The 26,652-nt window shown below is 36.4% G+C and overlaps 2 protein-coding genes and 1 long non-coding RNA gene across 4 annotated transcripts; all 3 read right to left on the bottom strand.

The window, feature by feature from the left end:
• Positions 1-14,281: 14,281 nt before the first annotated feature.
• Positions 14,282-15,487, bottom strand: LOC116162698. Of its 2 annotated transcripts, none has more exons than XR_004143587.1 (3): positions 15,002-15,487; positions 14,764-14,927; positions 14,282-14,699 (listed from the first exon to the last, which is right to left on the bottom strand). It is a non-coding gene; the product is annotated as an uncharacterized LOC116162698 (long non-coding RNA). The 2 variants fall into 2 exon arrangements; XR_004143588.1 differs by having other exon boundaries at positions 15,283-15,487.
• Positions 15,488-21,226: 5,739 nt separating this feature from the next.
• Positions 21,227-21,961, bottom strand: LOC116164017 (secreted RxLR effector protein 161-like). Its single transcript, XM_031478144.1, has one exon. It carries the CDS (start codon positions 21,959-21,961, stop codon positions 21,227-21,229), a length of 735 nt encoding a protein of 244 aa, XP_031334004.1.
• Positions 21,962-24,165: 2,204 nt separating this feature from the next.
• LOC116164016 lies at positions 24,166-25,263 on the bottom strand. Its single transcript, XM_031478142.1, has one exon. The coding sequence runs from the start codon at positions 25,261-25,263 to the stop codon at positions 24,166-24,168; it is 1,098 nt and encodes a 365-aa protein (XP_031334002.1).
• Positions 25,264-26,652: the final 1,389 nt, after the last annotated feature.

The following is a 26,652-nucleotide window of genomic DNA, read 5'->3' as shown; positions in this document are numbered from 1 at the left end:
CAATTCAAAATTATAAACTCTATTATAATCTCTAGGATCGTTAAAAAACGCCAAAAGTGTAAAATTATGGAACATGTAAAAAACGGTTTGCTGGTTTTTTTACAATAACTTTTTTAGCAATAAACGCAGAAAAATTCCTTCCTTGGTGCAAGCTTCGACACCATAACGAACCAAATAGCGAAAAAGTAGAACAATAGCTCTTAAGATAAAGAACTAGTAGCGTCTCAAAACGAGCGGGCGGACGGACGGACGGACAAAGTAGCCACAATAGCGCATTTTTTTTTATTTTTGTGGAAATGCGCTAAAAAGGAAGATCGCAGAAGACAATGAAAGGATTTATAAAGCTCAATAAACTGTACCATGAACTCTTTTTCTTTCTTTGACATTATTATTATAACAAACAAAACACAAAATAACGTACAACACAGTCTATTAAAGCCACGTGCACGTCGGAACAACAATTCTGTTTACTATTATTCACCCTCTTACGCATGCGTCGAATTGGTGTGTCGTTTACACGTTCATTCATTTGCACCAACCACATGCAAAATATCTGACCATCCAGATTTTACTCAAGCCAAATTTTCTGGCTTGCGCAAGTAAACAATTTTCGTTTTCATGCACCAATTTACTTGCACAAATTGGCATGCACAAGTCAACTTGCGCAAATTGCATGAGCGTGAAAACCATTACGGATTATTGTGATCGGCAATTACTTAAAGCAACAAACGCCCATTTCCACGCAATGTCTCTCCCCAACATCTAAACCAAAGGCTACATAATGATCTGCATCTGATAATCGTGCAGCTAGCCTGACGAACAAAGTGGTCACCATTTTTAAAAATTGGATAAAATGAAGAGAAAGTTAGATGGTCGCGACCATGGTCGCTGTGGATATTAAAACTAAGCTCTTTTAAAGAATATTCAAGTTAGACAGTATGAACGGTAATAAATATGTGCACTGCACATGGCGAAATGAAATTGCTTTGTTAAATCCGGAAGTACTCACAGACAAAAAAATATTAACTTGGTCGTCCTACCATCCTACCACACGCAACATTTATAGCACATCGTAGCAAAAATGTAGAGCAGATATTTATGTCAGTGCTAAATCTGCACGAACCAACAACCACATTATTTTTTGCCATTTTTCACACAAGGAGACCTAACTAAAAAATGAACTCGGTATCAATTTAAAAAACATTAGTTTGCCATCATACATTGAAGACTTGTAATTACATTCAGTAGCCTAACGAGAGTTGTTCCAATTACTGTCAGATCAAATAAACAGTTTCCGTTCGTAACTGTGCTTGCAAGTAAAAAATGATTATAGATGGAATTTAATAAATGCTATTCTACAATGTAATTTAAAGCAAAGCAAAAAAAGGAATAAAATAGAAAATAATATAATTAGTAAACCTAATTGTTGACAATAAAATTAGACGGCACAAAATGTGAAGACGTCTATGTTCATGTCAAGATAAAAGTAATTTTTCAGTTTGCATTTGTAATTACGAGCTAATTACATTAAATTGTCCAAAAATAGATTCATATTACGGAACAACAAAGGAGCTTCTGAGTATATTCTACTAAAAACTATCCGTCAAGAATTTTATACGCTTGCTAGTTGTTATTTTGTAGGGACGTATTGCATAATCACATTGCTTTCATAATTATTATTATGAAAAAAATTAAAATTGAAATGACATAAAAAACCATCTAATTTCGTACGTCAAATAACGGCTTTAGATGTAAATCGGGATAATTTGCAAATTTTCTTACGGGTTAAAGCCGGTAAATTATTGGTAGTTTTTAACTCAGTGAGTGAATAAACAGAAACCGATTTTGCGTATCGATATAGGGCTCATTTGAAAGGGCTTGGTCCAAGGATTCCGTTTGTTGGTTTTGCGCATGCGCAGTGTCAAAAATTAGGTTTAACGCATGTGCAATGCTAACTTTTTTATTTATGAAGATATTTAAATGAAACTTTATATTACTCTCGCCAGGAAAGATTGCCGGTCACAGTACACCTTGTGTCGATCTATGATCTATGTTTTTCTTAAGATGCGAGCGACTTCCGGGATAGCTAATGTTGACCGAAAAATCTTTTTGTTGTGTAAATGTTGTTTTGAATAAGTAATACTGTACACAGTATAGAAGATGGTGTCTTGTACACGTATACCTTGACTCCTGTGTTCTCTTGTAGAAGTTGTAGGCACCTTCACTGCAAAACCTCAACCTGGCGTTTACAACAGACGCTCGCCTACACATTTGTTGGCGAAAAAAGGGTTGCTGCTGTAAAACAATTAGAAATAAAGCTTCCTCCAGCAGAATTTGTGTGAAGATCGTTTAGCCAAATTAACATCAATAAAAATATATGAACCGTAAAATTGTTAAATCGGACACATTATACCTTAAAAAGTTGCCATAAAAGTTCCATAATAAAAAGGTGGTTCCTTTTATCAGATAATGATAGAGGATTTAATTAAACGTTATAATATTCAAATGAGTAAATTAATTAAATCTTTATTAAAGTATTAACTAACAGATTTACAATCTGATTGCTATCGCAGTACTTCATCAGCTTTAATAACAGTTTCAGGGGGATTATACAATAAGAAACAGGATCTTTGTGGACTCGGAGTCGCAATAATTTATAAACCACAACACAACTACTGATTAACCTATCTTGTTAGTCTGCAAAACAAACAGTTGTATCAAAATAAGAGTACCAGAAGGTGTACCGGAAACGTAAGGCAGTTGTTTCGTAAGTCATGTATTTAATTGCTGTTTAATTATATGAATGATGTGTACTTGTGCATCGCTTGTTAGTTTTCCAAGATAAAGCGGCGAACAATAAAATGTTGTCTCATTAAGGATATGATTAACTCATTTTAGCAATTTTTTGGTCAGAAAAAAATGATAAATGGATCATGTAATGTATAATTTAAAAACGGGATATTAATTAACCAAACTATTAGAGAGTACTTGCAAATAAGAACCTTTTTTATTAGAACATTGTTATGTACCGACGCAGATATAAACATTCCCATCATTTATGCTTTTTTTTAAATGCTACGAAATAAATGTGATTTAAAAGTTCTAAAATTAAAAAGTAGTTTTTAACAGCAAAAAAATGCAAAATAACCAAATCTACCTAGTTTTAATATTAATTCTCACGTCAACAACGTAATACAGCAGGTGTCCCTTGCTGTGCACTCCTTTTATAATTATTGTGCGGAATGTGGCCGTTATTTTTAATGAAATGACATACAAGGTATCATTACTTATTTGTAAGTACGTATATGTCATTTTCGAGGATTCCTTGCTTTGTTCCCTACGCCCAATTGCTATTGACGCTCCTCCTTCGTGGCGCATAATGCCGCACGAAAATGTCGTGTTATATCTAATTATTTACGCTTAGTACAATTTCGTATTTCCTTTGTTTTTACACTACAAATGAAAAACAGAAAATGAAATATTCGACCATCCGAATCCGACTTTGAATGCGACTTTCAGAAAACTAATTTAACTTCCTATTTCTTATTCATTATTAAATCGTGAATTCATGTATGTAATGAAAAATTACAGTTGAATGACATGAAATTACTTTTTTAAATAGAAAATGTAATACGGTAATTTTTCGGTGTGTCCATTCCTTTATTTTCAGGCTGAATGCGTCTTTTCCAATTCTAAATCTACTCAAAAGTAGAATTCTATACTATACTAAGGTTACATAAAATTTACTTTATTGCAGATATTAAATTGACATTTTAATAGGTTGGAAGGAGTAGGACAAGCTAAGTCTCTCTCTCTCTAAGTGATCTCTTTAACGGCACAGGTAGATAAAGTGAATCACATGATCTAATGACGTGTCATTCTTATAAAAAATGAGACGCCGAGCACGAAATAGAATGGGGTTCAGATCAGAAAACAATACTGTTCCCATGGAATCGAAGGAAGTACCGAACCTTCCTATTTTTGACGTCTAAACTACATTCCAAATGACCAAACTATAAAGGATCTGAGGTCCCATAATAACTATTATCAGTATGTTGTGCTAATCTTCCCGTCCGAGAGTTTAGCGTTAGTTTAGTAGTCACTTGAGACGTTGGTGGTCGGTGTAGACCAGCACAGCCAGGGCCTCTTTTACAGTGGTGGAGTAATTGCACCCGTCAGATGTGATTCTTCCTTTTTGTCTTAGACGAATTGGCTGGAGTCTGTCTTGATAACGAACAAAAGTTTGTTCATTTTGCGTTTTTCTTTAACAGTGCCGTAAGTGGTTTTGAGTGCTGTGCAAAGCCTGGTACAAATCGTCTCTATCAAGAGCATGTATGTACGAATGACATGAGGCGCTCTATGTTCCTGGGTTCCGGGCGATCGATGCGGTCCTTGTTGGCTCTATGTTGATGCCCTCCAGTGTGATTGTATGTCTAAGGTATCGGGATCTGCTCCCTTACGCATGGTACTTCTTCCGCCGATCCTTCGGGTTATACTGGTGCATGCGAGTAGGGACAGCGGTGAGGTCGCGCAGATGGATCCTTTGATAGGACAATATTGTCGTCCAAATAAGCTAATATCGTGATGACGGCCAGCTGCGCGTTTACGTGATCTATGAAACGCTGGAAGATGGTTGGGGCGTTCCGTAGCCCAAATGGCATCCTTTTATAATTTCGCAGTCCCAAAAGAGATATAAAAGGGATTTATCTCTTACGGTAGGATCGACATAGACATTACTGGAGCATGAGCGGCGTGGAGGTCGTCGATACGTGGCAGAGGGGAGCTGTCCGCGATTGTGACAGCATTTAACTTCCGGTAATCGTTACAGAGGCCCAGCTTGGACACCAATACCACAAGTGAAGCCCATGGGGATTAGTCCTCGTCGTATGTCATGTGCGGCTAACTTTTTTTTTATTTTTGGGGATGGTGGAATGCCTATCGCACACCTCCGCCTGAAGCGTAGGTAGTGTGCACCCACTAAACCACTTCCCCCTTCGCGGGTATCGCCAGTGGCATTCCTCCGCGAGTGATCTCTTAGTAAATTCTTAGGCCTGTCTGTTTCCCACTTCCGCTCTCGCCTCCCTTTCCCGCGTGCCTATTATTTGGACTATCAATTGTTCTATAATTCGCCACTTCTCCTCCGTTTCCAGCATTATACCAATAATATTACCTTCCTCTAAAATTTCTCCTATCTTAATGGCCGCTCGCCATCTTTCGGCTTCCCACCTGGGACAGTATAATACGCCATGTCCAGCGTCGCCGGTCGCTCCGCAGTCTTTACATCTATCGTGCTCCCTCTTTTGTATTTTTTTGAGGTACACCCCGTTTTCTCCGTGTCCAGTCAGAAATTGCGTGACGAAATAATTCGCTTCGCCGTGTTTCCTTTTGGTCCAACTGTACAGGTGCCCAATGACCGACTTGTCAGACATATCTGTATTTGATACAGTGCGGTAAGCCGCCGCTATTCTCAGCGCCATTTTCTTTGTAACCTGTCTACTAACTCCCTAACTTTCCTAGTTCGAATAGCCCTACCCCACACCTCGCTTCCATATAGCATCATGTTGTTCACCGCCGAGGCTATGATAGCCTGTGATACCCTTCTTTTACCCTCTCGTGGCCCGCCTGTGTTCCACATCAGTCGATTTAACTTCTCCGCCATTCTACTGGCTTTCTCTACCGCTTTCTCTGCGTGCTGTATGAAGCTCCTGTCTATCTTCGCGCACTCTAACTTGCGGTCTATAGTCACTACACTAACGCCATCCTCGTAAGCCACAAGCTCCACACATCCCGTCGTACGCAATATTCCACAGGAGTGGCCCTAACACTGACCCTTGTGGCACTCCTCCGTTGGAAACAAAAAGAAAACTCTTCCCAGACGGTAATTTCCCTACGTTCTTCCTGTCATTGAGATAACTATACACAACTCTCCTCAAGTAACCAGGTATACCCTTTCTTCCCAGTTCTTCCATGATGACCTTCGTCGGGATCGAGTTGAAAGCATTTTGTACGTCTAGGGAGGCAATAATTGTCATCTCCCTAGTGTACCGGGAGCGTCTCAGGGCTTTTTGCGCTGTCTTTAATTTTACTTAGTGCTTCCTTCTCTTGTGCCTCTTCCTTTCCTGAAACCATATTGTCTCTCGGATAGATAGTATTTCTCTATTCTCGCGACTAGAACTCTTTCTAACAGTTTTCCCAGATGGCTTATTAGGGATACGAGCCTCATTGACCCCGGGTCTCTTTTTGAAATAAGAACTACCGTCGCTTCCTTCCACATCTCTGGGTATTCTCCTGTGGTTAGCACTTGATCAAATACGCCAGAGAACCAGTCCGATTTCTCGCCGGCTACTTTAGACACAAATTCTGATGGGAGCCCGACTGGCTCGGGTGCCTTCTTCCTTGGCATCTTCCTAGCAGGTTCTTTTATCTCGTCTGTACTCACTTTTTTAGGGTAGTCTTCTTCTGCCTCTCTGTCCCCTTGTTTGATAGTATGGTCTTTTACTTGCACCGGAAAAAGTCTGTCAATATTTTCCATGATTTCCTGGTCGGTGCCCACTACCCTGCCTCATTTCCCTATCTTGCCTGTCACGATCGTGTAGGCTCTCCCGAATGCATCGTTATCGATTGTGGCTACATTTTTTTAATTCTTAAAAAATGCGCTAAAAAGATCGTAAGTACGATCTACCAGAAAGTCGGCTGAAGACGAATCCAGATGGCTCCATCCATAAACGGAAGGCGGGACCGGCAACTAGGAGTTTTACCCAACGCTATGGAATCGACTACTGTCAGACCTATTCCCCGGTGATCAAGATGTCGACGGTTCGCTGATGTGCGCTCTAGAAAACCAGCAGGATCTTATTGTCCCCCAAATGGATGTAAAAATAATGGAGGATATTTGCAATTTTTCAGCGGAAAACTAAACAAAATATATGCAGCAGCCTAAAGGATTTGAGGTAGGGGAGAGAGTATGTAATCTTCGCAAATCGATTTACCGGCTGAAGCAATCTCGAAGGCCTAGAACGAAAGGTTCAACAAGTTTGCGGCTAAGATCGGAGGATATTTGCCTTTTGTCCGGTGTAACGAAATTCGAGGAGGAAAAGGGAATTGGCCACGGCTATCTCGGTGCAATGCGTCTTCCAGTGAAACAGCCACCGAGCTCTGACAAAGCTCATATACTTTTTTGGCGCCACGCGTGCACAAGACGCGCCAAAAAATAAGTAACAAAAATAAACTAAAAATAAAATAAGAATACAAGCTTAGTGCATCCTCGGGCACTGATGGGTATTAAAACAATCTCATCTTGTTAATTAACAATCCATAAACGAAATTGGCAATTTTGGGCAAGGTCACACTTAACTAGGAGGTTGGTCAACTCGGTTTAGCATTTCCTAAGAGAACGACACTTCATCGATAGGAGTAGCTAATGCACCTTACACGAAAAATACATCCAAAAACTACATGGTCAAAATCAGACCCAATTCCAATTAATTCAGACTTACGTACTCGATTAATAAAAGGGTTTCGGATTGCGATATAGGTAAAAGTAAGATAGGTAATTAAATTAAAACATATACCATAACCTAAAACGAAACGTGTTAACAAATAAGGAATCCTATAAAAATAAATTTATCTCGAAAGGTTACAACCAAGTCCTATTCATATAAATACGCTTACATAAATAATTTAGACAATTTTAGTTTGATGGCTCTGGAATTTTCCACTTCAGATATCAACATCTTTCGCAAAATAAGAATTGATTGACTGCTCGACATACCTCATAGTTACGTCACGTCCTGACCTGAGTTCGGCTGATCACATTATGATAGTGTTTTAAAACTGCTTTACCTTGACAATGAGCTCTTTTGACAGTTGACAACTCCGTATTTTATTTTTGAACTTAACGTTTCTATTTCGTAACGACAACACGTGTGGTACTCTGCTGTAGAGGAGATCCGAAAGCCTTTTTGTCTGTCACCTTAGAAACTCTCGATAATTCGTACAATTGCTCAGTAATACTTAGAACATTGTCACAACTTTTTTTTTCCTTCCGCATCAACCGCTAGGGTTATTAGCGGTGTAGTGTTATTTTATGAGTGTGGTGTGTGTGTGAGGGTGGATCTATTGCGGTGCTCGCTAAACAATCGCGCCAATTGCTAATTTATGAAACAATTGCTAAAATAGTCATAATTTCTAGACAATCGCTAGACATGTCACAAAGGCGGTTTAACCCTTGACTCTTTTACAAGACGCTCATACTCTCATGCTCTTGCATAAGTTTCTTTATATTACAATTCTTTTACAGGTTTGTTCAAGAAAGAGTAAATCAAGTCAAGCAGCTCCTGCAATCAATTAATGTTATGTAACCCATATCAGGAAAACCATCCCCCCGCACATACCCCAGTAAGTTCAATGTGATCAACTGATCAGCAGCCTGTAACTGCAATAAATTGTCCCAGTTCTTAAAAATGAGATTACAAAACGACTTCTGTGCTTATTTTCATGCAGGTGCAAATAATATGGATTGCTTAGAAAGCCAATTTGTACGTTAAGTGTAGATTAAGCTTCTGGATATATAATTTAGTAGGTGTTAAGTGTCGAGAGAAAGTTGCGAATTTCTGATCGGCATAGAACAAAACAACCGGTTAGAAACGTTTAAATAGTATAAAACAATTTTTATGGGGTTTGGTATACTAAGGTGATAAAATACAAAGAATTATGGTGGGTATTAAATTTTAGCGTAAAACGGTTGACATATTTAAAGTGTCATATTTATAAACTTAATGTAAAGTGCAACAAGTTAATTTACACCTTAAATCGCGATGTATATCGGATTATTTATACATACAAGACTATTTTGTTCACCACAATAAAAACAAGTTGACTCAATTCCCACGCAATGTAATTTGCAGTACGTTTCTCTCTTCGGCATACCAAAACTGCGCAATTTTCTATAATCACAAGTGAGTAACTGAAGCGGAGAACAAATTGTATATTTCAAAGCTACACGAGGTGAAATAGCCCCACGAAAAATTTGAAAGTGAAATGTGTAAAAAAAGCTCTTATTGAGATAAGGTACTGGTCTAATTAGTAGTTAAACAGATATAAATTATTTAAACGGCTAGTTAGACTAATTTGTTCGTTACAGATGTTATCTAACAAATAAACAAAAAAGTGGTAGAATTTATATTCGCTTAGATCATTAATAACTTTCTAAGGCACTAAATTTTAGAAAAATGACTATTGAGAGCAAGGCTACCGTTCGTGCACACAAATTGAAATTAGTAACAACGTATTGGAAGACATTCGTACTGCACCTAATACTAGAAACAAATCATTTTATATTAACGCTCCATTATGCTCTCTAGACCATAAATTTAGTCACGTATGTTTTATGTAATTAACTAAATCATTACTAACCAAGTTACACAACGCCATTTTAATAATAAAATTGATTTGCAATACCTCACATTGAACGACACGAAAAAAGTATTCATAGGAGTGGTTCGCAATTATAAAATAAATAGTTATCTTTCCACCGGCCATTTTTCTTATTAGAAGATTTTACAAAAGGATAAATCATTTTAATTGAGAACGGTGTTGAAACATTGTCAACATAAATTGTAATTTTCAGCCCACTCTTGCCGATTTAAACCCAATAATTGGAGCATTACAGTTCAGCCATTTAATAATTCACAGTTTTTAGACGAGTAACGTATAAAGAGCATTACCAGATATCTAAAAATGTATTTTAGCCGATCAGAACGTAAGCGTTCAAAAGCTTCCGAGTTGGGAGATTTCAAATTTAAATTTTTTAATGGCATCCTGTAATAATCAGATAAGCGCCGAAATGCTATGAGTTATAAAATATTTCTATAACCGTTTCTTCGGGCAAAGATTGTTTCTGATGATAGTTGGGGTGTTTTTCAGCAATAGACCTAGGCCTAGACAAACGAGCGATTAACTTGATTAACTTGATCGTTACACCATTTGAAAATAATGAAACTGCAAGTTGTTTTAATTAAAAAAATTCTAAATACTTTGAAATGGCTCTGTTAAACTTTCTAGTTTCTACCACTGTGTAAGTTTTAGCAATTTCTTACGTGGTGAGAATGAGTGTTGCAAACACACAAGTCAGAAATTATTGGTAATTTATCTTATGTCGAAATACGAGACATGTTGGCCTCCATAAATAAGAAAGTTGGCACTGCGCATGCGCAACACCAAATTTTGAAACTGGTGTTATATTTGCTTTTATTCCAAATGGCTATGTATTAAATTTCATTTAAATGCTTTCACAAATAGGAAAGTTTGCAATTCGGTTTATAAATGGTCGATTATCCTCAACTTTTGGAATTGCGTTTTATATGCCTAAAGCTATACGCATATTGAATTTCATGCAATTCGGTTCATAACTCACGGAGAAGTCAAAAGGGCCTTCCTTATTTTTTAGGTTACATTGCCAATTCACGAACTCCGATCTACAAATTTGATACAGAATTCATCTACTAAATTTCATCGTAATCGGTCAATTCGTTTACGAGATATCGTGCTAACGGACGGACGGACAGAAAGGCAGACACCGCAAAATTTTAAACTCGCTAGGAGCTCGTTAATAAGTATTATATTTGTTTTTTTTTAATATATATAAATAAATTCATTCATTGTTTGATTTTAAAAGTGGAAACGTTAATTCTAACTTGTAAACAACCATACGAATTCATATTTGCTATTTTCTTTGAAAACCCGACTTCGTTTTTATCCCTGCAACATCTATGGCATAAGCATTACGTACAATACCATCTATAAAAGTAAATTTTGATCCACGAATACCTACAATACGACTTTGAGTCCACAAAAATGGTACCTAAAAAAGGTTGAGTCAATTTATATCTTAGTAATTTTATTATTACATCAAACCTTTTCTGTTTTATTGAGAAAGGAAAACAAATTAAAATTGAATCCTCCTGACCTACATTTACTTGCGAAAATAAATATGAGATATACATTATTGAACTCCAATGGTAAACATTTAATTTAAACAGCTGGAGGTTATCCTTTCATTTTAATGATATTTTAAATATGTTTGCTACAACTCATTTATGTTGAGCAACTGGACCTATGCGCTGGGAACACGCGATCTTAACAGGATTTTAATAACAATAACTTAATTAACTTCACTATGAATTATTATAACATTATCAATAAAAAAAATGATGGCAACAACATATCGATCTAAGGACGAACATGCCCACCATAGTGCATAATTGATATGACCGATATGAGCATATATTTATTTTATTTTTTGGCACTTATATTTAAGTGGGCAGGGTTTCAGCTCTACCAACCCAACCCACTATACATTTACAAATATCCACATTGAACCCGGAATCGAACCAGGAATCCTTAGTACAGCAATCGAGCTTCCACTCAACTGTGCGCTACACGGGCCGAGTTGGGATTTTAAACGATTCAATCTTAATAATTGGCCAACAATATACTTACTATCAACAGTAATCAAACTATCGGCAGATTTTTCCCGACATTTAATCGACATTCGAAAGGACTGTGCATAGAATACATATTTATTCACAATAATTTGAAATATATTATTTATAAATACAGCTTGTATTTTACAAACGGCTTGTGTTGGATCGAAAGCGATAGCATTATACAATAAGAGGCGAGTTTTTAAACTCTATAATTATATCCCAAATTATAACCAAGATCAACTTTGTACAAAAAATGCATACCACGAATTGTTTTCCGAAAGAAATTAGCGGCGAGGTATTTAAGTAAAAATCTGGTTGGAGAGCGGGATTCTTACCCAAGTGTACGAAGAGAAACTATGCCGGTCGAGCGCTACTATTTTCAACCGCGTATTTTTTTCCTGAACCGTCGCGTCGCCGTCGGTGCAAATTTTCATATTGTGAACGCGAATGAGTTATAGATCGCGTAAAACTTCATTGAAAAGTTCGAACCGAAAACCGTATAACCTCTGTGTGCGGGGAATCGTTTTGTTCTCACAACCGGAGACAGTTACGCCATTTTTAACAAGTTTAACGAAGGTGGTGCCTTCTAAATTCGCTACGAGCTCCCAGCAGAAGTAAATTAATAATACGTGACTGATTTATGCAAAAAGAGAACTGCATGACGTGAAAGAAACGATCGGTCGGCTGCTATAATTTTCAAACTTGAATATTACAAAGCGTTACCGTATTAATACCGAAGTGACCAATTTCCGGTTTCGATGTACCGGGTGACCCTCGGCCATATCTCGAGAACCGTTCGTCATATGACTTAGGGGTAAAAAAATTATTGGGTAATTGGTCATAAAGAATCGCTGGAAAATATTTTCAAGTTCTAAAAATGACCAACAGAGGGCGTAACTGCTATCTTAAATTTTAAAATTGCATTTTCTTTAAATTTCGCATAATAAACTAAACAATTTTGTTTCACATTTTTAAAGAGAACCAGTTTATCTATCATTTTCGTGAAAACAAAAACTCAGTTATTTCAAAAACAAAGATGGTGTGGGGCGTTCAATTGTTTTTGTAATAACCTGCTCTAACTTCTTAACCGTTTGATCGATTTTAACAAATTTGGTATGGTTGAAAAGAGCATTCCTTGGGCGATGAGAATCAACCAAAATATAGTTAATTTAGTTGAATCCTTCTCCGCCAGGGAGCTTCTTTGACATTATGACACAAAAAATCAAATGGAATGATATAACTTATCCTTTATGAAAAAGTAGCCAAATAACATCCAAAGAGGTCAGTGAAAACCGTTTTTCAAAATCTCGTTTCAAACCTCAAATATTGGGAAAATGAGATTAATTAATTCATTAATTAAAATGCTTAAGTTGCTTTTTACGTATTTCCGGTATTTCTCAATGAGCGAAAGAAAAGCACCGTACGCTTTTAGGTAGGCCTTGGAAAATTAAACTGTTATTATTTTATAATGCATCGTGTTTCATTTGTTTAATTTTCCAAGGCCTACCTAAAAGTGTAGAGTCCTTTTCCAAACAATCTTTCGCGCCATCGACAAATACGGAAATACGTCAAATAAGATACAATTTAAGCATTTTTATTAATTACTTAATTAATCTCATTTTCCCAATATTTGAGGTTAGGAACGAGATTTTGAAAAACGGTTTTCACTGGCCTCTTTGGGTGTTATTTTGCTACTTTTTCATAAAGAAAAAGTCATATCATTCCATTTGATTTTTTTTAAGATTTTGGATCATAGTGTCAAAACTAACCCCCTGGTTGATTCTTGTTGCCCAAGGAATGCTCTTTTCAATGATACCAAATTTGTTAAAATCGGTCAAACGGTTAAGAAGTTTTTGAAATAACTGAGTTTTTGTTTTCACGAAAATGATAGATAAACTGGTTCTATTTAAAAATGTACCAAAATCAGATAATTTTTTTTATGTAGTTTATCGAAAAAATGAAATTTTTGATTGATCTTCGCTAAATGCCATATTTAAAAAAAATTAAAATCACACCCCCAAGCAAATTATTCCTCTGGGTAGCCAAAACTACAAAGTGCGTCCTAATCGTTCAGGGAACTGTAGGTAGCCGCGGAATTAAAACGCGCACTTTGGTGTCCCTTGATATATAATATACCATTGACCCTGCTCCATTTCAAGTGGGTATAGTGTGCAAATCACATTTTGTCAGAATGGCCCCGATCCTATGCAGATCTAAAACGGACAATTGAAAACCATGGTTTAGTGGAATGCAAACCTTGACTTGAATTCAATCTACTTTCTTCCATGAAGCAGAAAAGAAAGGAGGAAGTTATTTGTCAGAAAGATGGAAAATTTTTTAGTATGTGACTTTTATACCCATACTACGTTACTGTCGTTAGGTTAGGTCACAAAAACGGCGGTTGATACGTCCTGAAAACGTCCGAGTGGCACTCGCGCCCATACGATACACAATACAAAAAATCGCCAAAGTTGTGGACAAAAATATACATTAAATTTTTAATTTAACTTTAACTGATATAATAATACGTAATTTCAGTTACTTCACGTGCACTTTGATAACGAAGATTTGGTTTTAAATGTTACTGTCGTACCTGGTCTGCCTTCTCTTTCTAAGTCCTACTCCTAACGTAATCACATAAGCTGTATAAAGCTGATCGGTGGAGTAAGAAATTAGTCTGAGTATACGGTACTCTTAAAAACAAAATAACAGAGGTAAGATAATAGATTAGGCACTGCCTGGAACCCCATTAATATAATATATTTAGGAATTAGGTAACAATTATATTTCACTCATGCAATAGGTACTCTTTAATCGACCCTAAAAAATTTGGACAAAAGAAATTTTAGCGTTATATTTACGGCGATTGTTGCAATGCAAGTATCATCCGCGTGCAGGAGATCAATGACTCCATCGAAACCAAGCAAATGCCAAAGATACCGAATTCTCCAATTTACGTGCGCGATTTAGCGATCTTTTTATGTTCTGCAATTTGCATAATTTTCGGTTTAGTGGCACGGTTTCAATCAGCATCGCTATACATGCGTCAAATCCATTTCTTGCTTCATCAAACGTGTTTTCCTCAAATAATGTTTGGAGAAATTTTATACGATGTCGATTTATTTATCAATTTCTACCGGCTAAGGCAATTAATTGCGCCTTTGGTTGGCGCACGGTCTGCAACTACTTGAACTTTTCTATTCAAGGCTGCATCTGAAAGTAGAAGTTGTATATTACCTGAAACATTAACAATTCTAATAAACAATGCATAAGTTACCTTTACAACTACCGTTTTACATTATTTCCATTTCCAGATAGCGTGCTTTATTTGCCTTTTTGTTACTAATAATTTGCTACATTGTGTATGAGGCATGTAAGAATTTTAGAATAATCGACTTTGAGATTGTCCTCGAGTGCTTTGTATGGTGAAATTCCAGTTCTCTATAGAATAATGTAAATTGATTATTCTTTGTAAGTAATTTCCGCGCTGCTGCGCGGTAGTTAATTACAAATACCCATTTTTTTATGTTAACGATACGATACTAACTAGACCTTTTTTCGTAAGGCTACGTTTAATCTCAAGAGGGCTTCTAATTAATAACCTACTGCGTCAGTTAATCGTTTATTGGCAATGGTACAGTATTAGTGGCGACATTAGCAAATTTACAATAAACTATTGCAGCTATTGGTGTTACATTACTCACTTATTTTATGTGAATGTTTCGATTCTATCTTATTTACATATAATACCCTTTTATGCATTTCACCGTTAGTTATGGATTTAATTTAATCAAACCTTGCTAACAGTCCACGATTTTCTTCAATTGTACATTGTTCAAAGCAAATAGGCATTCCAGTGCAGCTATATGCCATTTAAAAGTAACACAAAAGCACAATACAATTGCATAATCAGAATCACGAGATTAATCCATAATTTATTTATGACTCGTTCGATCTGCTACTGTATATAGATACGTATTGGTCTACATTTAACATTTTTGTGGATGGCATTTTTATTTAGTTTTAAGGAATCTCATAAAATGTTACCTTCTTTACAGGATTGATAAAATTATCTTTAGTGGCTTGTTTAATGGCGCATGTAATATAGATATGTAATAAATAGTTTTATATCTTGTCTTTTTATTATGCTAATGACACTTCGATTTCCCATAAAAAAAACAGGTGGGAGGTTGCGGTGTTGGGTTAGTTTTGTACGTTGAAAACGAAATGTTTCAGACTTCAGTTTTTCAAACTAAAGGGTATGTTTGTATACGCGACATAAATATAGATAAAAGAATTGTTAGCTTTTAGCATGACGCCCACAACGTTAAAGCTAGACATTTGGGTAATGGCAATGATCTGCATCAGAAGAGTGAATTTGCACTTAGCTATAAAATAGCTCACTAAAACGCAACGAGATAATTTGGACGGGTCATCGACTTGCAATGTGAAAAACCCCTTTCTAGGGGATCTTTTCGAAAGAAAAAATTACAGATTTCGCAATCCATGCAACCATCGGAAAGACGGAAACATTGGAAATGATAACCGTATAACGCCATCATTATGTAAAACACAAATAAGCCTTATTCACTCGGGATACTTGCTCCACTCGCTCGCAAGCTCGCTCGTGTCGCAAACGTACGCTTTCTGAATAATAATTATAAGCCTCATCATAACATGCTCGTAATCCTATTAAATGAGATGTGCGAGAATTTTAGATTGAAATTAACAAATCGATTGCGCACTATTATAAGTAAGTACCGTATTGACAGTATCCGCGACTTTTCTTTAATCTACCGATTGCGGTAGAGTACGGTACAATCACCACTTGACACGACACTACTGTCTTCTTTTCTGCTTGACTAAACAGGTAACTTCATACCCATACACCAAACATTAAGCATTTCCAATGAATTGAATTGAATTGAATTGATTGTATGCATTACGCCTTAGGAGGCATTTACACTTGTCAACAATATAACATAATAACAACGATATAAAACATAACACAATTAATATTAATAACCAACTACATAAATCACAATAATACAATCATATCAGTTCCATCTTATAGCTAGATTCCAGAAACTCCTCATGGGAGTAAAAAGCACTAGACATCAGAAAGTTTTTTACTGTTGTTCTAAATTTTTTTAAACTTGCAGATCTAACAGACATCGGAATGCTATTAAACAAACTTTGAGATTGGTAAATTAAACCATTTTGAGTGATGGTGAGTCGACAAAATTTTTTCCTAATATTATTCCGATGTCGAGTGTTGTGATAATGCACGTCAGATTGGTAACTATAATTACAGATATTAGACCTAGCATAACATACTGCCTCTAATATGTATACACATGGTAGTGTTAAAATGTTTAGCTCAACAAATGTTTTACGGCAGTCGGCGCGGTAACCTAAGCCTGCTATAATTCTAATACACCTGCGCTGTAGCTTGAACACATGTTTCCAAAATGAGCAATGACCTCATGCGAGAACCGCATAGCTGAGTGTACTATGAACCAGGCCGAAGTAGGCATTTTTTATGACTCTGATAGATGCAGTGAGTTTTAATTTCCTCAACAAAAATGTGAGTTTGCTAATATGTCTGCAGATGTTTTCACAATGTAGATGAAAATTAAGGCGGTGATCCAGTAGACACCCCAAAAAGTAAGTAGAGCGGACACTAGTGGATGCGCCATCGTCTGGTTGGCGTAATGAAAAATTGATAATTGTTGTTTTATTAGAATTAAGCTTTAAATTATGCAGAAAACACCACCTTTCGATTTAAATGCTAAAAATGTCACTTATGTGATGGTTTTTTCTGCCCGTATGTTCGACGTCTAACTCGAGAACGAAAAGAGACAGCGTCAAACCTTCGCCATCGATTTCTTTGAGTTCAAGCTTCAGTCATCTTGAATATGAGCCGGATGAAAAGTCGTGTTTCCGAATGTGAACTGTGTTCAAAAATTCCTTTACTGAAAATGGTATACGATGATTCGTATCTTGTTATAGAATGGTGTGGTTCTTGTGCTGTGTAGGTATAGTTTACGCTAGGTACTATTATGGATATCGGTACTTTGAGATATTTACAGAAAGACAAATATACAGGGAGATTTTTCTAAGAGAATACCGACATACAATCTACCTATGTATGTAAATATACCACGCCAATTTTTCTTTGAAATATAGGTATTACATTTATTAGTTTTTGTCGAGGTTTAAGTGGTAGAACGGAATACGAGGACTTGTAATTTTTCTCTGGTTTTTTTTAATCTTTTTTCAATTTCATTAATAAGTTCGTAGAAGAAGAATAAAGATTATTATTATCAAAGCATTAGAAATTTTAGATCGAATTTTAGGACATTTAAAGGACAACTACTGACCCAATGCCAATCAACATTGTGGTAGTCACATTATTGTAATCTCTAAATTAAAATTAAAATACAAAATCATCATAAATGAAACTTTGTTCAATGAAAAATCGCAAAATAAATAAGTTCATCCCTACTATGGGAAATGTGTCGCGCTTAAGTTGGCGGGTGATGCTAAAAAATTGAGTCCTATGCACTTCACGTACATTTCTTAAACCATTACCCAATTTATTATACCAACCATCGATACAAAATAACAATAAAACGATGAGTGTCATTTGTTAATAAAGGCTATTTAAGTGGTCTAAATTCTCTAATTTGATGTGGCCCATTTAAAAGGATAGGGACATTGTATGCTCTTCAATGGAATTGTTTAATTATTATTGCATAATGCGTTTAGAAAATATTTTTTTTCACTACTAGCGTCTGATGATGATTATTAACCTTTTTTCCACTTGTAAAGTAGGCTTTCTCGGCATTTGTTCAAAGTGGTTAATAATTTTTTATTATTAACTAGTAGTCAATAATGAGAACTGTCACGCTGTCACTTTTAGAAAACACAACCCGAAATTTCGCTCAATGAACGTTTAGACAAGTTCTCTAAAACGAATAATTGCCACCATTCGCAATTTCCAGAGAAATTACATACCTAAAATTATCACATTTTGAAAAAATTCGAACGAAATTACTCTTTGAAAAATCTCAATGACAGAACAAAATACGGCCTGTTTGACTTGTACTTCCACGTACTTGATTGACATGTTAAATTAAGAAACAAACAATTCTGTCCAACCGTTAACTCTCTTATCAATATAATATGTTAATTTAGAGGATTTCAAGTGCTAGTAGTGAAAAAAATAGTATATATACCACGGTAGAGAAGTCTATTATTGCCATCGCACCTTACACCCCTCGGCGCAAGCGCCTCGAGATGTAATCTTGGTGCTCAGGCAATAATAGTGGACTTCTCTACCTTGATATATAATGTACTATTTTATGGCTTTTATACTATTTTAACTAAGCATTTTATTTGTGTTTATTTTATTTGTCCCTCTTGTTCTAGGCCCACAAAAGGCTTACGCCCAATTACAGAGTGATCCGCATAATGCTTATTAGAGGTGCCCCTGCACAAGATCTTAAGTTGTTCTATACTACTCGGAGTAGCCGGCAGAGTGCTCGAAATTGATCTAAGGAAATTCACATCTCTGCCACAGATGAAAAATTCCTACCTCAGTCCAGGTCCGAACACCCGACCTCCGGTTTTGTAGCCGTTGTTTTTTATTGAAAAAAATAAAAAAAACCGGAGTATTTTTTCACTTTTTATCCCACCCCACTGATGTGCATATGAATTAACATGAAAAGAGGTAGTCAAATTTGGCACTTGATATTTATATATATTTACAGGTTAATTTTTTTATTAAACCTAGTGATACGGAGACGTATCTGAACCGTTCAACGTCGTTCACCACCTGGCGGTGACCCTGAGTAGTAAGTAGATCAAGGCGAGGTACAAGAGACTTGCCCTTTCCCCCAAGCGCTCTATTGGTTTTGCCTTGGAACGTTTGTGACCTTAGAAAGTAGGTCAAGAAAAGTCGCATTCATCATTGAGAACCCGTCGATTCGTATACGTAGAAGCCGCCGTTCATCAATGGCCGACCAGCTTTAGTCGTTACTATGGATCAAGAAATCAAGATGTGGCCGTGCAGTTTTCAAAAACCATCATGAACGTCTTTGTTAAGAAGCAAAGCGTCAACCATCGAAAATCGCACATTTTTCACCAAAGAGCAATCGTCACCACGTAAGTTCCTTTGTTTACATGATCCTTTCGTAACTTTGTCATTTTCTAATAGTGCATTGTGCCTATGCCACCCATATTAAGCAGAAATTTATTTACTTTGTATTTTTTATAATAATAGTACATTATATATCAAGGTAGAGAAGTCCACTATTATTGCCTGAGCACCAAGATTACATCTCGAGGCGCTTGCGCCGAGGGGTGTAAGGTGCGAAGGCAATAATAGACTTCTCTACCGTGGTATATATACTATTTTTTCACTACTAGCACTTGAAATCCTCTAAATTAACATATTATATTGATAAGAGAGTTAACGGTTGGACAGAATTGTTTGTTTCTTAATTTAACATGTCAAACAAGTACGTGGAAGTACAAGTCAAACAGGCCGTATTTTGTTCTGTCATTGAGATTTTTCAAAGAGTAATTTCGTTCGAATTTTTTCAAAATGTGATAATTTTAGGTATATAATTTCTCTGGAAATTGCGAATGGTGGCAATTATTCGTTTTAGAGAACTTGTCTAAACGTTCATTGAGCGAAATTTCGGGTTGTGAACGAACTAAAGCATCAAAATCAGAGTAGCGCCATCTGGTGACCAGCTTCTAAAGTCATGAAGTAATTTCCCCAATTCGATCTAATTCATAAATATCAATAAAAAATACACAGTTGTTAAATTAAAGTGTATTTAGATACAATCACATTACATTATTTAACACAGAGAACCTAAATTACATGTTTACAAGTTACATAAAACTCAGAAGTGAGTGGAACTTACGCTTTGTAGATGTTAACACTTTGCAGAAAGATCCTTACATAACGATTTGTCGTACGAAATATTTGGTTTTAATTGCTGTTTGGACTACATACTTTTGTTAAAAAATATCTTTAGAACTAAATTTTTTGTTCCAAGAGGTAATAAAACCGTTTCAGCAAATTGTCACACAAGTTTTTGACAACAAATGTTAACTTGATCCTGGTGCTTACTTGTTACTTGAGAAGCGAGGGTGGAAGTGAAACGTATTTTTTATTCATTGTCTAAAAGGAATTACAATATAAGTATCTACGTCTATATACTTAAATATAAAACTCAAGTCTACACCCTTTTGCGCCTCTACAGCTGGTAATTTATAAATTCCATACCTTGCATAAATAGGAGATAAATAACAGCACATTTCAACCCTCTTCGCGTTTCAAGCACAAAACAATCTGTTTAAAAACATGGGAAACGATGCCTTTTTGATATTTTATCGTTACAATCCGCCACACAACACTTTTACGGTCACATAACTTGTTCATATTTTAAATCTTTCAAAAGTCAATATTGACATGTGTTAAACCATGTGTACGTATAAAATCGACGATAAAAATATTTCCTGTAACGAGCAAAATTACAGGTTTTGCAAAAAAAATATTTGAGTCTGCGATAAATAGTTCTCCGTACAACCACGGGAAACGCTGTAATCAGTGACAATTTAGCGCCATTTATGTTTCTGTTCTGTGAAGGGTCTTATTCTGTGATAATGTCCACATTATTAACCACTTTGAACAAATGCCGAGAAAGCATTTATTTTATATTTTAACACCCCTCCTGAATTGATTTCCTTTCGTACTTGAAATCAATTCCCATCAATCCGTTCAGTCGTGTTGTCCGTTCTTTGCTCAAAATTTTTGTGAATGAATCCGCCAAGTTCCTTTCAGTTGGTACGTACTTCAAGAAAATTTTTCCTTCCTTGATGTCATCTCTTATCTTTAACGTTTTTATGTCCATGTGCTTGCTTCTCTCCGATGTTGTCTCGTTCTCTGCCAGTTTCTGTGCAGCCATGTTATCCATGTATATTTTCCAAGGTCGGCTCACATCATAGATTATTTGCAGTTCTTCGAATAGCTGCCTAAACCAAATCGTCTCTTTGACACATTCACATAAAGCAAGTAATTCAGCTTCCGCACTACTGAGTGCTACAGTTCGTTGTTTTCTGCTCGTCCATGACACAGGTCCTCCACTCATTATTGATACATATCCGCTATATGATTTGCGGTCGTTTAAATCACTTCCCCAATCTGAGTCAGTGTAAATTTTAACGTTTGTTTCCTTCTCATCTTTCGTATATACTATTCCCACGTCTAAGGTTCCCTTTAAATACCTTAGTATTCGTTTTATTCCTTGTAGGTGTTGTTGACTTGGATTTATCGTGAATTGGCTCATATAGGACGTTGCGAAAGCAATATCTGGCCTCGTGTTGGTGGCTAAGTATAATAAGCTTCCAACTATTTTTTCATACATGCCTTTTACTCGGTTATTTATTTCAGCCATGTTTTTCGTGTATTTTGCTCCAAGTTCTAACGGTGTTGCCGCTTGATCTATCTTCAGTGATCCGTTGAATCGTTTAATGTTTGATCGATAAAACCCTGCTTGCTTCGCCTAGATCTTTGATCTTGACATTTTTACTTAACGCGTTCTTCAATTTTTCTATTTCTGTCTTCAATCCGTGTAAGACCATGTCGTCTACATATAGAGTCACGATCAGAGTTCTTTCCGTGTTGTAGTAAAGACAAGGGTCCATTCTTGATCGTTGCATCCCAATCTTTTTCAAAAATTCGTTAATCTCTTGATTCCATAAATATCCCGATTGATGTAGACCGTACAGGCTTTTTTTCAGTTCGCAAACATACTTCTTCTTGTTTAAATTTTCGTGGAATCCGTCTGGTATCTCCATGTAGGTTTCTTCATCCAGTCTCGCATTTAAGTATGCACAGTTTACGTCGATGTGGTTTATTTCCCAATTTTTTCTTACGCTTATGGCTAATAATATTCGCATCGTTTTTCTCATGATTACTGGTGAAAAACTTTTCTCGTAATCTACATATTTAGTTTGATGATTACCTAGAGTGACAAGTCGTGCTTTGTATTTCATTATTCGTCCGCAGTCATCGTACTTTCGTTTAAATATCCACATACTTCTTAGAATCTTTGCGTCTCTGGGTCGTTCAACTATATTCCACGTATCGTTACTTATCAAATTTTCGTACTCCTCTTGTATTGCTTCGTGCCAATCGTACTTTTCTTTACTTTTCATGGCCTCGTTGTAACTTTTTGGTTCGGTTTCTGATATGTATTCGGCAATGACGTATGACGTCTGTCCTGTGGTATCGTAATTTTCTAGCCATACAGGTCGTTTGCTGATTCTCCCACTCCTAGTCGTAGTTACTTCTTCACGTTGCAGTTCATTTCTTTCTTCGTCGTTGTCCTCATCATTTTCTTGATTACTCACTTCTTGCTCGTGTTCGTTTTTCGTTTCATCACTGTCATCGTCTTGTTCGTTTTCGTTTTTCGTTTCGCTTCGTTTGTCTTCATTATTATTTTCCTTATTTTCATCGTTCGACTCGTTCATACTATGCTCTTCGTCATCTATGAATGGATCGATAAAACGATTCCATATTACTTCATTTTCGTTTTTATCGTTATTGTTATCTTCCTTCATTGGGAATCTTGTTTCATCAAACTTCACGTCTCTGCTTATAATTAGACATTCTTGTATTGGATCCCATATCAGATAAGCTTTGGAATAGGGTTCGTATCCAATAAAAATCCCTTCCTTTCCTTGAGGCTTGTATTTCTGTCTGGGCTGATTGTTTTTGTACCAACATTTGCATCCAAAACTTCTCATATGAGTTACTCCTGTTACTCTATTACTCCATATTTCGTATGGCGTCTTTCCTTCGTTACTCGTAGTTGTTCTTCGGTTTCGAATGTAATTTGCAGTCAATATTGCTTCACCCCAGAAATCGTCGTAGGCTCCCGATTGGTTCATGAGGCATCTTGTTATATTTAAAAGTGTTTGATTCAAACGTTCTGCCACTCCATTCTGCTGTGGCGTATATGGCGTGGTCAGCTCCCTTCGGATACCTTGTGTTCGTAGATAAGTTTCAAAATCCCTATTTAAATATTCGCCTCCGTTATCGCTTCTCAATTCTTTAATTTTCCTGTCATGCATCCGTTCGACCTTCTTTTGGTAATCAATAAATTTGTTTAAAACTTCGCTCTTGTGTGTGATGGTATAGATCTCGGCATATCGGCTGTGGTCATCGATAAATGTCACGACGTATCTCCTTCCTCCTCTGGAATATGGAGTTATTGGCCCGATTACGTCACTATGTATCAGGTCTAAACAATTTCTTCTTCTATTTGCCATCATTAGAGGGAATTTCTTTCTTTTAATATTGCATACATTACACGTGTCGCAGGATTTTTGCATTGCATTAATCTTGAGATTGTATAAATTTGCCAATTCTCTTGTTTCATTTTTACTTGGATGACCTAGTCTTGCGTGCCATTCGTTCCATTCACTGCATGTTGCTCGAGAAATGTCCTCCGTTACTTTGTATATGTCGTTGTCTCTTTTTCCAAACATTACCGTTTTATTCGTTTTGTCTTTAACAGTTACTGCGATACCGTCAAAATTAACAGAATTTCCGTCGTCGCACAGTTTTGACACAGATATTAGATTGTTTGTCGATTTAGGAACATAAAGCGCATCTTTTAAGATTATCTCTCGTTTTTCTCGATTCTGGACCAATGTTACGTTTACGTCTCCTATGCCTTCTCCTTTTAATATTTCTTCTCCCGCGCATCTTATGCTTCGATTCTCCATCTTCATTTTTGTGAATTTCTTCTTGTCGTTTGAAATGTGATCTGTGGATCCGCTGTCTTACTATCCATTCTTCTTTCTTTTCGTTTGCGACATAATTGGTTTGACACACGGTGATTCGAGAATTTTCCTTTTTATTCTTTTGGCCTTGAGCTTCGATTTTATTTCTATTTCCGTTCGTATCATCTCCGTATCGTGGACAAAAACGTCCGATGTGTCCGTAACGGTTGCATCGAAAACATTTAATGCTTTCCGATTGATATGACGTTTCGCATCTAGAATTTTCTTCCCCATATGTACGTTCCTGGGTTCGTTCGTTTCTCCAATTTTTCTGTTGACTTTCACGTTCGCGAGGTTCAGTTTTTGCTTCGTTATTTCGTTTTGCTATATTAATCGTTGCGTGTTCGTTTGAGGAATTTTTGTTCTTGATCAACTTTTCTTCTTCACGTAACTTCGTTTTAATCTGGTCTAATGTTAAATCTTCTTTGCTTAAGTCTATGGTCCGGATAGTTTGCTCGTACGTTTCCGGTAATCCGATTAGAATAATACCGATTTTGATTTTTTCGTCGAATTTTAATCCGCGCTCATTTAATTTCTTCTGAATCTCACATTTGCGATAGACGTATTCATCGATTGATTCCGTTGTTTTCTTCTCTGAATTCACGAATTCTTTTAATAATATCGCGTGAAAATTATCAATTTTGGCATGAGCGTTTTCCAGAATTTTCCACATTTCGTATGCGGTGCTGCATTCGTCGATTTGAGATAGATTGCGGTCGTCCACATTCAAAACAATTAGGGCTCTGCATTTATCGTCTGCTTGTTTGTTTTCTGGTTTCGTTGCGAAATTTCCGTCCGTTAAAGCCGTATCTAGATTTTTCATTGTCGCATAACTTTTTATTCTAATGCTCCACGATGAATAATTGTCGTCGTTCAGTTTCGAGATATGGTGCGATAAATCGTTCATTTTATATGCGTTTACTAATTTACGTACGTTTCAAAATTTCGCGATTGTAAAACGCTCGGTAAAACGCGTTCGTCTAATTCGTTACCTATCGGTGCAATGTTTATTTCGTTTTCGTAATATCGTATTTCATTTAGCATTAACGCGATCGGTACACTAATTATATGTCGATTTCAGTCCGTTTTAAAATATAAGGGAAACTTACGATTTGTTGGCGAATCATTTTCCACTCACGTCACTGTCAAACTTTTTTTTTACTAAACGTTCTGGGCTGCCATAACCTGTTATTTTAAATGTTTAATGAATACTTTATTAACATAAAATGCACTATAATTCAATCACAGATTAACTAAACGTAAATAATCGTCTCTCAAATCTTTACATCATTTGTGCACCAACGCGCGATTTTCACTTCACTTTTTTCAGCACACTATTCACCTTTTTATATTTTAACATACTTCACAAGTGGAAAAAAGGTTAATAATCATGTCATCAGACGCTAGTAGTGAAAAAACACGTTTACCCTTTGTGTCTGTACTCTTTCATTCCTATCATACTCGTAAAAGGCATTGGAAGCAATTTATAAATACAGTCCATTTACATTGTTTGTTATCGAAGCCCTTTTGTACAGTACACAACTCTTAAACCTCACCTTGACTTAATTCCATAGCCAGGTGGTAAGCGCCGGTCCAGAAGCGACCCTGGCGAGCTTTGAGCTTCTTCACCCATACCTCCTCAAAGTCACCACCAGAGGGAGGTTTTAAACTTCACTTGACCTACTTTTCAAGATCACCTCTTTAAACCATATTTCGTTATATGGAAACCAATTAAACGATTGTGCTGCATACTGGATTAAAAAGAGTAATTTTCAACATAGCGCAACAATGGTAACTTTAACGATTCATACAGAATAATAGGATTCAATTGTTGGTATTTTAATCACTAGATATCACAAGAATTTTAAGTTATGTCGCTTTGATTGTTTCGAATATATTGAGCAAACTGACAAATCAATCCTTTAATTTGAGATTGGACTGTCCGCACCACTCTCACGAACTCAGGTTGAATGGGTTTGTTTAAATTTCACTGGTAGTCTACCCATTAGTGGGACTGTAACAATCGAACCCCTAAAGATATTTTCCAATATTAATTATACGCAGTTTACCTAAACGGTTCTTTGAAGCTAATTTACGCATGTAGGTATGTTATAGAAAGGGATAATGCACCACCACCGCTTTGTCAATCTGAAGTTTCCACGTGACCCGGGGAAATGCTTAGGGGTGAACCATCGAACGCACCTTTGAGTTTCACCTTGCAAGGTCACCCCCAGGTGCTGATCAACCTTCAAGGTCATTTGAAAGAGGCGAGTAACCTTTATACCTAACCTTGACC

Source organism: Photinus pyralis, unplaced genomic scaffold, assembly GCF_008802855.1.
Source record: "Photinus pyralis isolate 1611_PpyrPB1 unplaced genomic scaffold, Ppyr1.3 Ppyr1.4_LG2, whole genome shotgun sequence".
Classification (NCBI taxonomy): domain Eukaryota; kingdom Metazoa; phylum Arthropoda; class Insecta; order Coleoptera; family Lampyridae; genus Photinus; species Photinus pyralis.
Note: the sequence above shows the minus strand (reverse complement) of the source record. Positions and strands in the feature narration are given on the sequence as shown.

What these genes read in the sequence shown, in the direction of transcription:
- LOC116164017 (XM_031478144.1), bottom strand. Translation starts at nt 21,961, where the DNA reads ATGGCTGAAATAAATAACCGAGTAAAAGGCATGTATGAAAAAATAGTT.
- LOC116164016 (XM_031478142.1), bottom strand. Translation starts at nt 25,263, where the DNA reads ATGAACGATTTATCGCACCATATCTCGAAACTGAACGACGACAATTAT.